Source organism: Lissotriton vulgaris, chromosome 7 (genome assembly GCF_964263255.1).
Source record: "Lissotriton vulgaris chromosome 7, aLisVul1.2, whole genome shotgun sequence".
Lineage (NCBI taxonomy): Eukaryota > Metazoa > Chordata > Amphibia > Caudata > Salamandridae > Lissotriton > Lissotriton vulgaris.
In genome coordinates, this window is record NC_141695.1 from 1,101,844,287 (window position 1) to 1,101,856,811 (window position 12,525).

Here is a 12,525-nt window from a genome sequence, read left to right on the forward strand (position 1 = left end):
GCACATGGAATGCAGCGCACTTGTAGCATATAATTCATAGGCCCAGGGTACATGCAGTGCCATTTGCTAGGGAGTCACGAGTAAATTAAATGTGCCATTTATGGGTGTACCAATTTCACCATGTTCGAACAACACTTTACAACAGGTTAGCAGGAGAAAAGTGCGCTAAGTCCTAAAATTCAACAAAAACGGGTTCAGTAAAGCAGGGTAGGGAAGGCAAAAAGTCTGGAGAATACCACACCAAAGGTGTCCGGTCTAAATATCCAATTTGAGGAAATTCATATTTTCACAATTTGTCTTTTATGCCTGCCAATCACTTCTTTGGGAGTTGAGCGCAAATTCGTCAATCACAACCAACTCTTTCTCGATAGAGTTACTGTTTTAGGCATTGTCAGTTCAATTACTCGTTTGTTCTACTATGGGACATGTAATGTATACTGTTATTCTTCCTCCACCCTACAGGTAGTTTCTCCAGTCCAAAAGGGAATCTTTCCTTGGTGTTCGAAATAAAGTGAATTTCTTCTGGACTCCACCCAGAGTACCTTTATTTTAGGGTCAGATTTTTATCCATGGAGAGGGGCGTCAGCCTTACCTTAAGGCACTGGTTCTTAACTGTTTGACTTCTGTGGGCCACTACTGAATCATTACTGGATGCCGGGGACCCCCTGTGTCATTTTTGGAAGCCGGGTAATCCCGGCCTTAGCAATTTCCATGATATGTACCTCAGAACAATACACAAAAAATAGGTATACATCAAACAAATGTTCAAATATGGACTTCTTTGGTATTACATTCACAATCAAATATAGAAAGAGTGTTCAACGTTTTGCTTCCTTATTTGTATATACATTATTAACTTTACTTGATTAATTGTAATATTATTTGATTTTGTAAACCAGTTGCAGACCCCCTGAGTAGGCGACACAGATCCCCAGGGGTACTCGGGCCACAGGTTAGAAACTACTGCCTTAAGGCATGAAGGATACTCTTAGGGAATCCTCAGCAGTTTGTTATTTCTAGAGGTTAGTCGAAATTCTCTCTTAGAGTCTGATTACATAGCAGTTCCGCATCAGGAGCACAGCAGGCTTCACTGTGGTTGTACAGTCAACTAAAAACACCACAATCTTCCAACAGGAAACAACTGTATAACTTGTGTGCTTAAACAAATATTTAGGCACGTGTTAATACCACTGTTTTATAGTTAGATCATTAAAGTTAAGAGTTTGGGGATCCGGGTACAGGGCTCTTCGAGGGGCGGGAAGGCGGGGAGGAGGGTGGGAGGGGGTTAGAGGTCGATGCGTGGAGTAGAATTCCAGACTATACAACTTGAGTCACTGAAAATCCTCTGGCTACATCTTCCTATGGTTATTGCCACAGATTTCCCTTCCCATTTGTTTAAAAAAATGTTCTAAAGAATAGCTTCCACAACTTTTACAGAATGTCAACAGCAGTGTAAACAACCATCCCTTGCTGTCGTGTTTGGCAAAAAATCAGAGATACGCAGGCTCTGGAAAGAAATAGAATTTTTCAATTCTTTCCTACACATATCATTTTACACTACGCTAAAGCCCTCGCCAATAATGTCCACCTTACAAACTGCAAGAGCTTCTGTCCACATTTGTAATACGAGACACGCTGTATTACGGCAAGTGGTAACACCGCATTGTATTTTGAAGACAAATCCTCCAGGAAAAACCTAGAAGAATGTATCTGAGCAAAAATGTCCAGAATGACTATTTAAGCATAATATGTGCTCACCAAATCAAGGGGTCAAAAGAACTAAAATGGCGGTCAAGCATTTCCAATGGGTGCTTATACCACATGGCCTGTCCTGAAGGGCATAGTGTGCGCATAGATATGCGTATACATCCCTAATTGAGGCACTCCGGGGTGGATCAAAAAATTGATTCCAGTGTTCTTAGAAGGATACTTTTATTTTTTGTTTTTTGATGATGATCATAAAAAGTTTCTTGGTGATATTAACATCATATCAACAAAGTTTGTAGATTAATCTAGATAAATTTCCTTCTTGCTGTCCTGAAGGGCACCACACATCATCTCAGCTTTAAATGTCTATTGAAAACTTGACTCTCGCCAAAGAACTACAGGTAAATGCTTCTCTACAGACTGGGATGCGTATAATAAAAGAAAAGTTCATAACATGACATATAAGTTGTGACTAGGGGTTGGTGAATCATTGGATTCCACCTCACCTGCAAGAGTCAAATGTATTGAATTCCACTTTTCTCCTTCCTCAGCCCAAAGATGACTTTCCATGACTGCTTCAGGATTCTAGCAGTTGTGCCATTCTGACTGACCAAAACACTCAACCTCAAACTTTTCATGGAATGTCCTGGCTCACTAGGGCTTGCACTCCATTCAATCTTGTGCTCAGTGGAGTGGAGAATAAGAACTGCACTTTTCTACCCATACCTGGAGGTAAATTTGGTTGTGGACAGTATAACTTGAGCAGATTCTAGCTAATGAAACAGGTAATATAATAATACACTTCACTAACATTGACGCATTACCAAATTCCATCAGGGAACGGGACCAGCTGAATGAGGGAAGTGGTCAGCTCAGCAGCCTGGTCACCAAACATCATGTATGCTACCAACCAGCACACATTTGTTTTGGGATCCTCCAGAATGGTCATTAATGATGAACACAGAGGGCACAATTCATAAGTGTTTTCAAGATGTAAGGCTAATTAACTGCATGGCAAAACAATAGCGTATGCAAACACAATGTACTTGTGATTCAGAAAAAAACATGAAATAGTTTGGAGTCAGCTTCCTTATAACTGCTTACATTTTCATTATTTATAGTCTGAATTATGCAATTGTAACACAAACACGTTTTTTTTAATTGAGCGAACCTCCATCGTTTATAACTATGGGTAAAAAAACTTCATATATCTTAATTTATGATTGTAACTGATGGCAGGTCTTCGTGTGAGTTCTTGATACATCTAGATCTGTGGTGGTGCATTTTCTTCTCATAGTCAATAGGGATCAGTCCACAAAGGCACATACAGATTGAGCACAGTACTTTGCAGACTGTACTGGCAAGAACCGGAAGCCAATGAATGGATCTGAAGAGGAAACTAATGAGTTCTCATTTCCAAATGCCAGAATGAGGCAACTCAGATTTTTTTTTAACAACGATGTCACTTGGTTTGGTAGGCAGGCAAATTTAAACGTAGTCAATTCGTTTTGTCCAGTATCGAGTTGTTGAATCTGTATGATCACTGTAGGATCTTCGTTTTGACTAAAGAGTAAAATGTAGAGTGGACATTTACGCCAATCGGGCAAAAATGATGGATCTCATATACGCATGAATACTAAGGTCAGTATCCTACAGTATTCCTAGGCAGAACCGAGGACGTGGCTTAATGGCTAGAGCAGCCGACTTGGATGTTGGGGAACCAGGTTCGAGTCAGGCGGAAGGCTCAAACATCCTGTGAGTCTGGGAAAATCACTTAATCTACCCAGGCCTAAAAATGAATGGGTCCGCTTAATGCAACTAGAGCTCATGAAAAGAGCTCCGATACCTGTGGGGCGAGTTACTGCTATATAAAACTGCAACAAAAAAACGGTCCTTTATAATACATATAGACATCTCCCCAGTCTGCAGCAATTTAGTTTAAACCTTCACTGGCTCCCTCCACGTGGTAGCACTGCAAACAGAATGTCCTTTCCAATATGTACCAAACACTCCATGAAGCCAAGGAAATCAACTCTGTCTAACATTCATTTCATTGTACAACATGGCTGTTATAGAGGCTATTCCCTACCAATTCCAGAATTAGGATCTGTGACTGTCTCTGTGCCTACTGCATTATCCCTAGAATAATGGCCAAATGGGCATTGAGGTTGAGTCAGCTCCAATTCAGCCACAGTGACTACAGATATATTTAGTATATTTGACTTCTTCCAATCTAGCACTCCTCAGTAATCTCAGAGGGGGCAGGGTGTGTGCGGCTCCCGCGACTTTACTATGCTTAGCTGAAATATCAAAAGGACGCACCAACGTCATTGCAGCACATTTCTGACCTTCATGCATGACATCCAACGCTCCCCATACAGGGTAGCTGCTACCAAGTATCGCTCCATCCACACCATAACCTGCAACCTATATTCTGTCATCTTACCTCTTTGGACACCATTGAGTCGAATTACTTAGTTTGGGAATGCACAATCAGAGGACATCCCTTGGCCATGTAAGACATACTTGGCACAAGTGGGAGCTAATCCTTATCCAAAGGTCAATAGCAATGACAACAGTATTCTCTCCAGCCAGTATTAGCCATTATAAGCTCTTATAAATCTCACCCAAAAAATAGTGCAAAACATAATATTGAGGCAATATGTACCAGTCAGTTTTGAACAGATAGTTCCTACTCCCAGGAAAATCCTGTGTCACCTTGAAAATATTCAATTTTGTCCGTAAACAAAATATTGTCATCGCAATAATCCTCTGCTGGTTCAATAGCATCCATAACTCTAGCACAGAAAGCCCTCTCTCCCATATTTATCTGTTCAGTGGCACGAATCCAGAACTTTATGGTCCAAACCCGACAATGCCAACATCATTATCATCTTCATGAAATTTATATAGCGCTTAATGCACTTGGGTATTCAAGCGCTCAGCCTCCCATTCGATGGCAGCGGTTCCCCTCCATAAGTGGACTTCTTTGGGGGATGAATCTTTTCCATACCGGCCTTGTGGAACCAGTTGCCCTCTCTCTGTGTTGTATCACAGATCATATCTCATTCAGCAAAGCCTTGATGACGCTTCTTTGTCAAAGGTTCTTCCTTGCTATTTCTTTGAGCATTATTGGACCAGTCCTGGTGCCAAGATGCACTGGGGTGAACATGCACGTACATGTACCTCATTCATTTGTTCACTTGTTCAGTCATTCATGTATTCACTCAATCAAGCGCCTCATGCAAAGATAGGGAAGAAATTCCAAGACTCCATTGAATTCCTAAATGGTAGGAAAGTGATCCAGGCAATTATCCCATAGTGTGCTCACTGGAATAGAGGAAGAACTGTCTCTGCTCAAAAACAATTGCCCTAAGGAAGAGGATTCTCACTAGAGCGTAGTATCCATCTCAGATCTAGGAAGGAATATAGTGAACTTTAAGTCCCCTGGTGCATTTCCCTAGCTAGACATGCGCTTCAAAGCGAGAACCTTAAACTTCATCCTGGCCTACACAGGGAACCAATGCAATGATCTTTGAGCGGGGTAATGCACCCTTGATGAGGGGGTTGGTGACTGCGCTAACACCCTCACTTCAGAAAACCTGGATATATCCCTGTCAGAGGGACACAGAACTTCCTTTTGGGTTTGTTGTATCAGCATTCCAACTGCTAGCTGTGAGGGAACAGCTGAAGTCTTCACTGTTGACCATCCACCCCCACCATTGCCGCCACCTACTGGTATAAGTAGGCAAAGACACAAGGCAAATGGTTGAGCGGTGCAGTTACAACGCTCCATTGGTGCAGTAAATCTTGAATTAGTAGAATACCTTTAAGAGGCTAATAGACCACTTTTTGTCCACAAATACCTTTTCCACCTTTGGACAAACATTTAGGTACATGGCCATCATACAGTGCACATGGTTTACCTGTCCGACAGCTGTCCAGAAATAAAAGATCCCACAAGAACGCCAGCAAAAAATAACGAGGTAGTTAATGGTCCCTTCCAGTCTTCATCACAAACCAGATTCCACTGCAGAAGTAAACAAAGAATATGTATAGTTTTATTGTCATAATTCCCCCTTCTCTACAACATATGTGGGCCCGACACCTCTGGATTGTCCTCACAATCACAATGTCTTGGTGGGATGAGGCAGATCTGCATAGGTTCAGTATATTAGAGAATTCAGATATTTTTTTTTGAAAGGCAGTTACTCTCATTTACAAGAGATTAAAAAAAACAACAAAATGTTCAACTTTAACAAAACAGGCATTTCTAGGAAGAAATAGTTATTATGTCAACTGATAGACTGCCATGAAGTCCATTGGAAGTAATGCCATTCATTTACCTTGAGCAGAATCAGGTCATCACATACTGGTTGCCAAAACAAAAATTGCAGTTGCAGTGCTCATGGTACTCAGGCAGCAAACATTTTCTGATGAATTGTATCCTGAAACCCTGGCTCATTAGGGAGCAGAGATAGTGCAGGGTTTCTGTGTTCCCCTCCTCCGATAGCCTGAAATGGCTAGGCATTCTGCGGCCCATGAACTTCTATCAAGCCAGGCTCGTTACAAGAGGCTCTGGCCCTCCCAAGGCCCTTCAACAAGTCAAAGGCATCCATTTGTGTTCATTTGATTGTGTCATGTGTGCCTGGAGTATGTGTTTTTGCATCACCAACTCACTTGCATGAAACCAAGCAATGACTTGGGATATGAAGGCCCAGATTTGCTAACGCATTGTGATGGGTTTATTTCACAAAAATGATGCAAACTCATCGCAAAGTGTTGTGGTGGAATTTACTCTCCAATGCATATCTGTGCATTACTTTGCTTCAAGACGGCATAACATAGGCGGCACTCAGGCATTTCCATGAAACCACCCATGGATTTTGATGCAAATCCCTATCTACTAACATTTGTAGAGAAGGGGTTGCGCCAAACAATTAAGACTCCTGGAGGCAGGAGTAAGAGTGGGGCATGTTTTAAAAGTCTCCACAATTTCTCAACTTTGCATGTGTGTGATGCTACAAAGCCCACATACAAAGTGAGGCAAATATTAAAGCTTAGGGTTTGCACTGGAAGAATCCACTTCCAGTACAAAATCTATGCTAGACAGAATGCACTCATCCTTGCACTATGGTTTAAGAGCGCCAGCCCTGGGGGAGGGGAAAACAGGGCCATACCTTAGTAGATATGGCTATATTTGGCACTCACATTTTGATGCAATAAAGTATTCAAATTTGATTCCTGCTTGGCGTTGTACCAAAACCTAGTAAATCTGCCCCTTTGTGTCTGTGTGACTTGGCAGTCACAGTGTGGGTGCCACCGGGCCTGCTATCTCCCAGCCTGTGGCGGTTAGCAGGTGGCTCTATTCAGAGGAAAAACAGGCCTTCTCTCCTTGTGGTGAAGACAAGAATAGCAACTGCGGTAACCCTTGCCAACTACAGACAGGGAACGCTCTCATGCTCGGCAGTAGTAATTAAAAATTATTTTGAAACGGATACCTACAGGCCCTATATTCATATACTTAATTTTACAAGCAAAGAAATACTCTACAATCTGTCAATAAGGACTGTTAAAATCCTTAAGGCACTCCACGTCAGCAAGCGAGTTCCTGTTTACATTTCACGTACCTTTTTTGCATAAGGATATTGGTTTTTCCCAGATAATGCTTTTCCTTAGACTTTTTTATGCAAAATATGAGTCTTCTGTAGCACATACTGTGAACTGGAATCACCTCTAAGCCAACCTTAGAAGCCTCAGTGGAATATCCATTAAAATGAAGCATTTGATATGGATGCTCAAAATCTTATTGGGAGAGAAGCAAAGAATGGACCCACCCCAAGTAATTTGTGAGCGCGGTGGAGCGTGTTAATAATAATTGTAAAAAAACGTATCTTTAGCCGCCGGTCGCCTCCAGTGTTGCGTCGCGTTTGCCACCTCTTCTCTTCCTGAGTCCCAGCAGTCCCTGGGACAGGCTCCCATCCAATCCCCATGCTGCAGAGCAGTGAGGGGATTGGCCAGAGCGGGCAGGAAAGGCGCTCCGCTGAAGTCATGTAGTCTGTGGGGATTCTCCAGCCCGGCTGCTGAATGCAACTGGGCTGGAGAAACTTAAGTGCGCATGGGTTTTGGTCGGCATGAGACGGCCGGCCAAACATATATGTGTACTCAGTGAGTGCACAAGCACTCTTCCTCCCCCCCTCCTTTGCCCCACCCCTCCCTACACAAGCTGGCTCAGAGTCGGCAAACAAAAATTAAAACGATTCTAGAACATTGTTCTATTTTCCTCTGCTGGCTCTGGGCCAGACTGTGGAGAGACGCTCCTCTGCCATTGCGGAGGAGTCGCCGCTGTCAGGATGACTTAAATGCCGGCAATGTCTGCATTGAGAGGTTATCCATTCATTTTAGTGCCACATGACTAGTATGCCCGACTCAGCTGGCAAATTTCTTTTCACTTCCCTTGAGTAAATGTCTTAGTCAGAACTATGTCATGGTGCTAAAGATGAGCCATCTTGACTATGGGAGGAACTTGCTCATTAGAAATATTTTTGTTTCCCTCTTAAATGTTGCTGTGTTTGTTATTTTTCTAATGTTTGGTGGAAGAGAGTTCCAGATTCTGGGGGTTGCTCCTGAGAAAGCTCTATCATAAATTCTCTTCTTCCGGAAAATGGGTTGTCTCAGAACCCGCTCCTTGGCACTCCTAGCTAGTCTATTTCCTCCAGATACTTCAATTTTCTGGGCAAGGTATCTTGGTGTATTTTAGTTAAGAGCTTTGTGGGTGATACAAGCTATTTTTAGCTTAATTCTGGCTTCGTACGGTAGCCAGTTTAATGCTTTCAGGTGTGGAGAGATATGGTCGAACTTCCTCGAACCGGTGATAATTCTTTCAGCTGCGTTGAGGCATGCTTTTAGTGGTGCTGTGGATATTTTTGGTAGGCCTGCTTAAGTAGTGCAACCATATTCAATCCTCGAGATGACCAATGATAGGACTGCTAACTTGAGATCCGCCTGAGAAATGAAAGGGTTCACTTTTCTAATGTAGTTCAAATGAAAACTGGCACTTTTAGCCATTGATTTGATGTGGGCTTTCATATCAACGTTCTCGTTGAGTGTGATTCCTAGTGATTTAGCCGAGTCAACTAAAGTAGGGGTGCAGTTAAGCGCTGTGATCATTTTAGACCATTCCTTGACCTCTGTGTGGTTCTTTGGTGGTGAGATTAGTAGGAATTCTGTTTTTTGAACATTTAGCTTCAGATGATTGATTGTTAACCATTGTAATGTCATGTTTAAGGCCTCATTCATTAACCTGATGTCTTCCAGAGACGCGATCTTGATGTATATATGTGTGTCATCCGCAGACATATGAAAGGATATTTTGGAGTTTTGAAGAATTTCTGTAAGCGGTTCGACATACAGGTTAAACAGTGATGGAGATAATGTAGATCCTTCAGGGACTCCAATCTTGTTAGGGCATGTAGGTGACAGAGATTGGTTGACCAAGAATCTTTGCGTTCTATTTTGGAGGAAGGATTCAAACCATTTCAGCCCATTATCCGAAATTCCCATCCTATCATGGGAGTCTGTTCAGTAATTTTACATGATTTACAGTGCCAAATGCAAATGGCAGGTCTAGGAGGATGAGTAGACATGTTCTATTTTGGTCTAGGACCTGTAGAGCATCATCCACTATATGTAGAATCACTGTTTCCGTGCTTTGTCCTGCTCTGAAACCCGACTGGCAGTCATCCAGTAGCGAGAAATTGTCTATGTGTTCGCTAAGTTGTTTTTGTACACATTTCTCTATCAGTTTGGCAAGTACAGGAATGTTGGTTACCGGGCGAAAGTTAATCGGACCTGCCGGGTTCGGGTTTTTTGATAATGGGGACGACTTGACCAGTTTTTAGGCATTCTGGAAGTATCCCTTGTGATAGAGAGGCGTTAATAAGTTTCATCCATATTGGAATCACAATATGGCCGATTTCTTTCATGCATTTTGATGGGAGAGGGTCGTTATAGTGGTTATTAGATTTGATATCTAGTAGCGTTTTGGCGATGTTATTCTGGTCCAACAACTTGAAAGTATCCCAATGTGCTTTGTTTTTTGCCCTATCCTCCTTAATTATAACATTGGTAGAGTTGGTATTGCTCGTTGTGGGTTTTTGGATGTCCAGGTTATCCGCTGCACTCCTGAGCTCACTTTCCAACGTGTTGGCTTTGTTGGTGAAGAATGTTGAAAATTCTTCACAACTTAGTTGTGTTTTTGTGATTTCTTGGGCCGATTTGGCCAGCTGGTTGGATTGTTGTTTTAATATTTCGAATAGTTTCCGTGGTCTGTTTTTAGCGAAATCCAGTTCTGATCTAATAAATTCCTTTTTGGAGTTGAGGATCTTTTTGTTGTATTCTTTTCTGGTTTTTCTGAGGGATTTCAGTTCGGAGATGATGGGTGTTGTCTCCATTTTCTTTCCGCCAGTCTCAGTTTCCATCTTTCCTCATTCAGTGTCCCATTAAACCATGGATTTTTAACCTTCTCTGTAACTCTTTTCAGTTTTAGAGGCATTGTGGTGTTAACTATATCCGTTATTGATGTAGTGTAGGGGTCCGTTAGATCATTCACATTCTGCACGTTTTTAGGTGGATATAGATCCTTCTCACAGCTTTCTATTAGTAGTTCAATGTTCAGTTCTTTAGTGTCCCGCATCCACTTTTTTACTTTATTTGGTTGTGAGTGCTTGTTCATTTTCCATGTGGGGATCAGGAAGGTTATGGCATGGAGGTCTGACCAGTCACACGGCTCTATTGATGGACTGAAGTGTTCTCTTTTTTTGAAATTTTCCAGTCCAATGTAGCTCCTTTCGAGTGAGTTGGCTGTGTGCATGCTTGGGAGAGGTTTAGCTTGGCTAAAAGTCTTTAAAAGTGTTGACCTCTTTGTCATTGTTGTCGTTCCAGTGTAGTTTAAAATCCCCTAGGAATACATTATTTGCGTCGGTGTTAGAGTTTGCCGTGATGATCTCCACTAGATGTTCTATAAAAGATATATTGTTACCTGGTGGGTGATATAGTGCATGCAGGTTGCATCTTTGGTTGTTAGCCAATCTTATATTTAGAACTAGGTTTTCGCAGGATTTGAGTGGTTCTGATTGTATTTGGCCTACTTCTATATCCGAGCGGTGGATGCAGGCTATGCCACCCCTGTCTTTGTTAGTCTATCCAGTCTCACAATGCTATACTGAGGGGGCACTAGTAGGTCCATGACCGGAGATGATGATTCCGATAGCCATGTTTCTGTGAGGATTGTCATGTCAATTTCCTGGCAAATGATGGGGTCAGCTATGTCCGACGTAGTGTTTTAGGGTAGTGTTGTGGTGTTAGTGTAGTGTAGGGTAGTGTTTCAGGGTTTAGGGTAGTGTCGGGGGTCGTGCAGGGTATTGTTTCAGTGTAGGGACCGTCTTGGGGGTGGGGGCATGGTCCTGATGGGCTTGTGATTTAGAGTTTATTGTAGTGGTGTGGTGTTAGTGTAGGGTAGTGTTTTATTGTTTCGGGTAGTGTTGTGGTGTTAGTGTAGATTAGGGTAGTGTTTTAGCGTTTAGGGTAGTGTCGGGAGTCATGCAGGGTAGTGTTTCAGCATAGGGACAGTCTTGGGGTAGGGGCAGGGTCATGATGGGGGTAGTGTTTTTGGGCTTAGTGTAGTGTTGTGGTGTTTAGTGTAGTGTAGGGTGGTGCTTTAGGGAAGTGTTGGGGGTGTGTGCATGGTAGTGTTTGAGTGTAGGGAGGAGGCTCCGGAAGGGGGAGGGTCGTGTAGGGTGTAGTGAGTTAGGGTTTAGGGTAGTGTAGTGGTCTTTGAGTAGTGTAGGGTAGTGTAGAGTTTGAGGGTTTGGGTAGTGTTTTAAAGTTTGTGATGTGTAGGGTAGTGTATTTGTTGTTTTGTATTTAGTGTAGTGTTGGGTCTTTTTTTTCATTCAAAAAGGGGTTAGGAAAAATAAGCGGGGTAAATGTCTGTTTTTATTACTAGGAAAGTTTTTAGTTCGAATACATTAACACTTGCAATGTAAAGGTATGCAAACGAAAAACTTGCGTAGTAACGGTATTTGCTAAGTAAAAAGATCGAAGTAAAAAGCTGCGAAGTAATGGTATGCGAAATAACGAGTCACATTAAAAAAAAATCAGACTTTAACTAGCTTCTGCCATGAACTGTCTCCAAACGATATTTAACTTGGGTAATAAACATAAATTCAATAGAATTTAAAAATTAAGATGGATAACATATGAAGACTTACTAATAGCTGTAAATCTTTTTTAACTTTTGCCTCAGAGGTCTCTGCATTTTTCTCATTGGTGGCCTCACATTTACAAATCAGATCTCGGTTTCTGGCTTCCCTGCAGAATTCTAGATGATGCTAGATGTAAGAGACACCCAAAGTGTTCCTTGGCACAGTATTTCATTAGGCAAACTGCACGGCCAGGATATTGGTTTACTGCCATTTGGTGGCAGTGGTGGCTGCAGAAATAATGTAATTGGGGGTACCTCTTTTTTATTTTATTTTTTACCTTATACAGTACCCTTGAATGTGAGGTCTACAGATGTCCAGTGTGTAAACTCATTTGTCATCGAGTGTATGCGTGTGCATGTGCATCTCCGTACAAGCAGGCATATATATGTACCTGCGAGTGGGTGTGTTTGTGTGTAGATAAAATGGTGCATCTGTTTGCAAAGGTAGTGGATCTTTGGTGGCCTGTCACCTTTGTAGACAGTGCCAAGGTAGCAGAAGCTCTGTCCAACTGCAATAACCTACCTGCTTAAGGACTGGCTTGATAAAACAGAAT

At 42.1% G+C, this 12,525-nt stretch overlaps 1 protein-coding gene across 1 annotated transcript in view; it reads right to left on the reverse strand.

Moving 5' to 3' along the window:
- LOC147702976 (solute carrier family 22 member 4-like) overlaps positions 1 to 12,525 on the reverse strand; it is a 400,838-nt gene that overhangs the window by 227,297 nt on the left and 161,016 nt on the right. Inside the window, exon 2 of the mRNA XM_086931556.1 lies at positions 5,634 to 5,737. Within this exon, the coding sequence (XP_086787682.1) occupies positions 5,634 to 5,737 (104 nt within the window). The remainder of the gene's footprint in view (positions 1 to 5,633; positions 5,738 to 12,525) is intronic.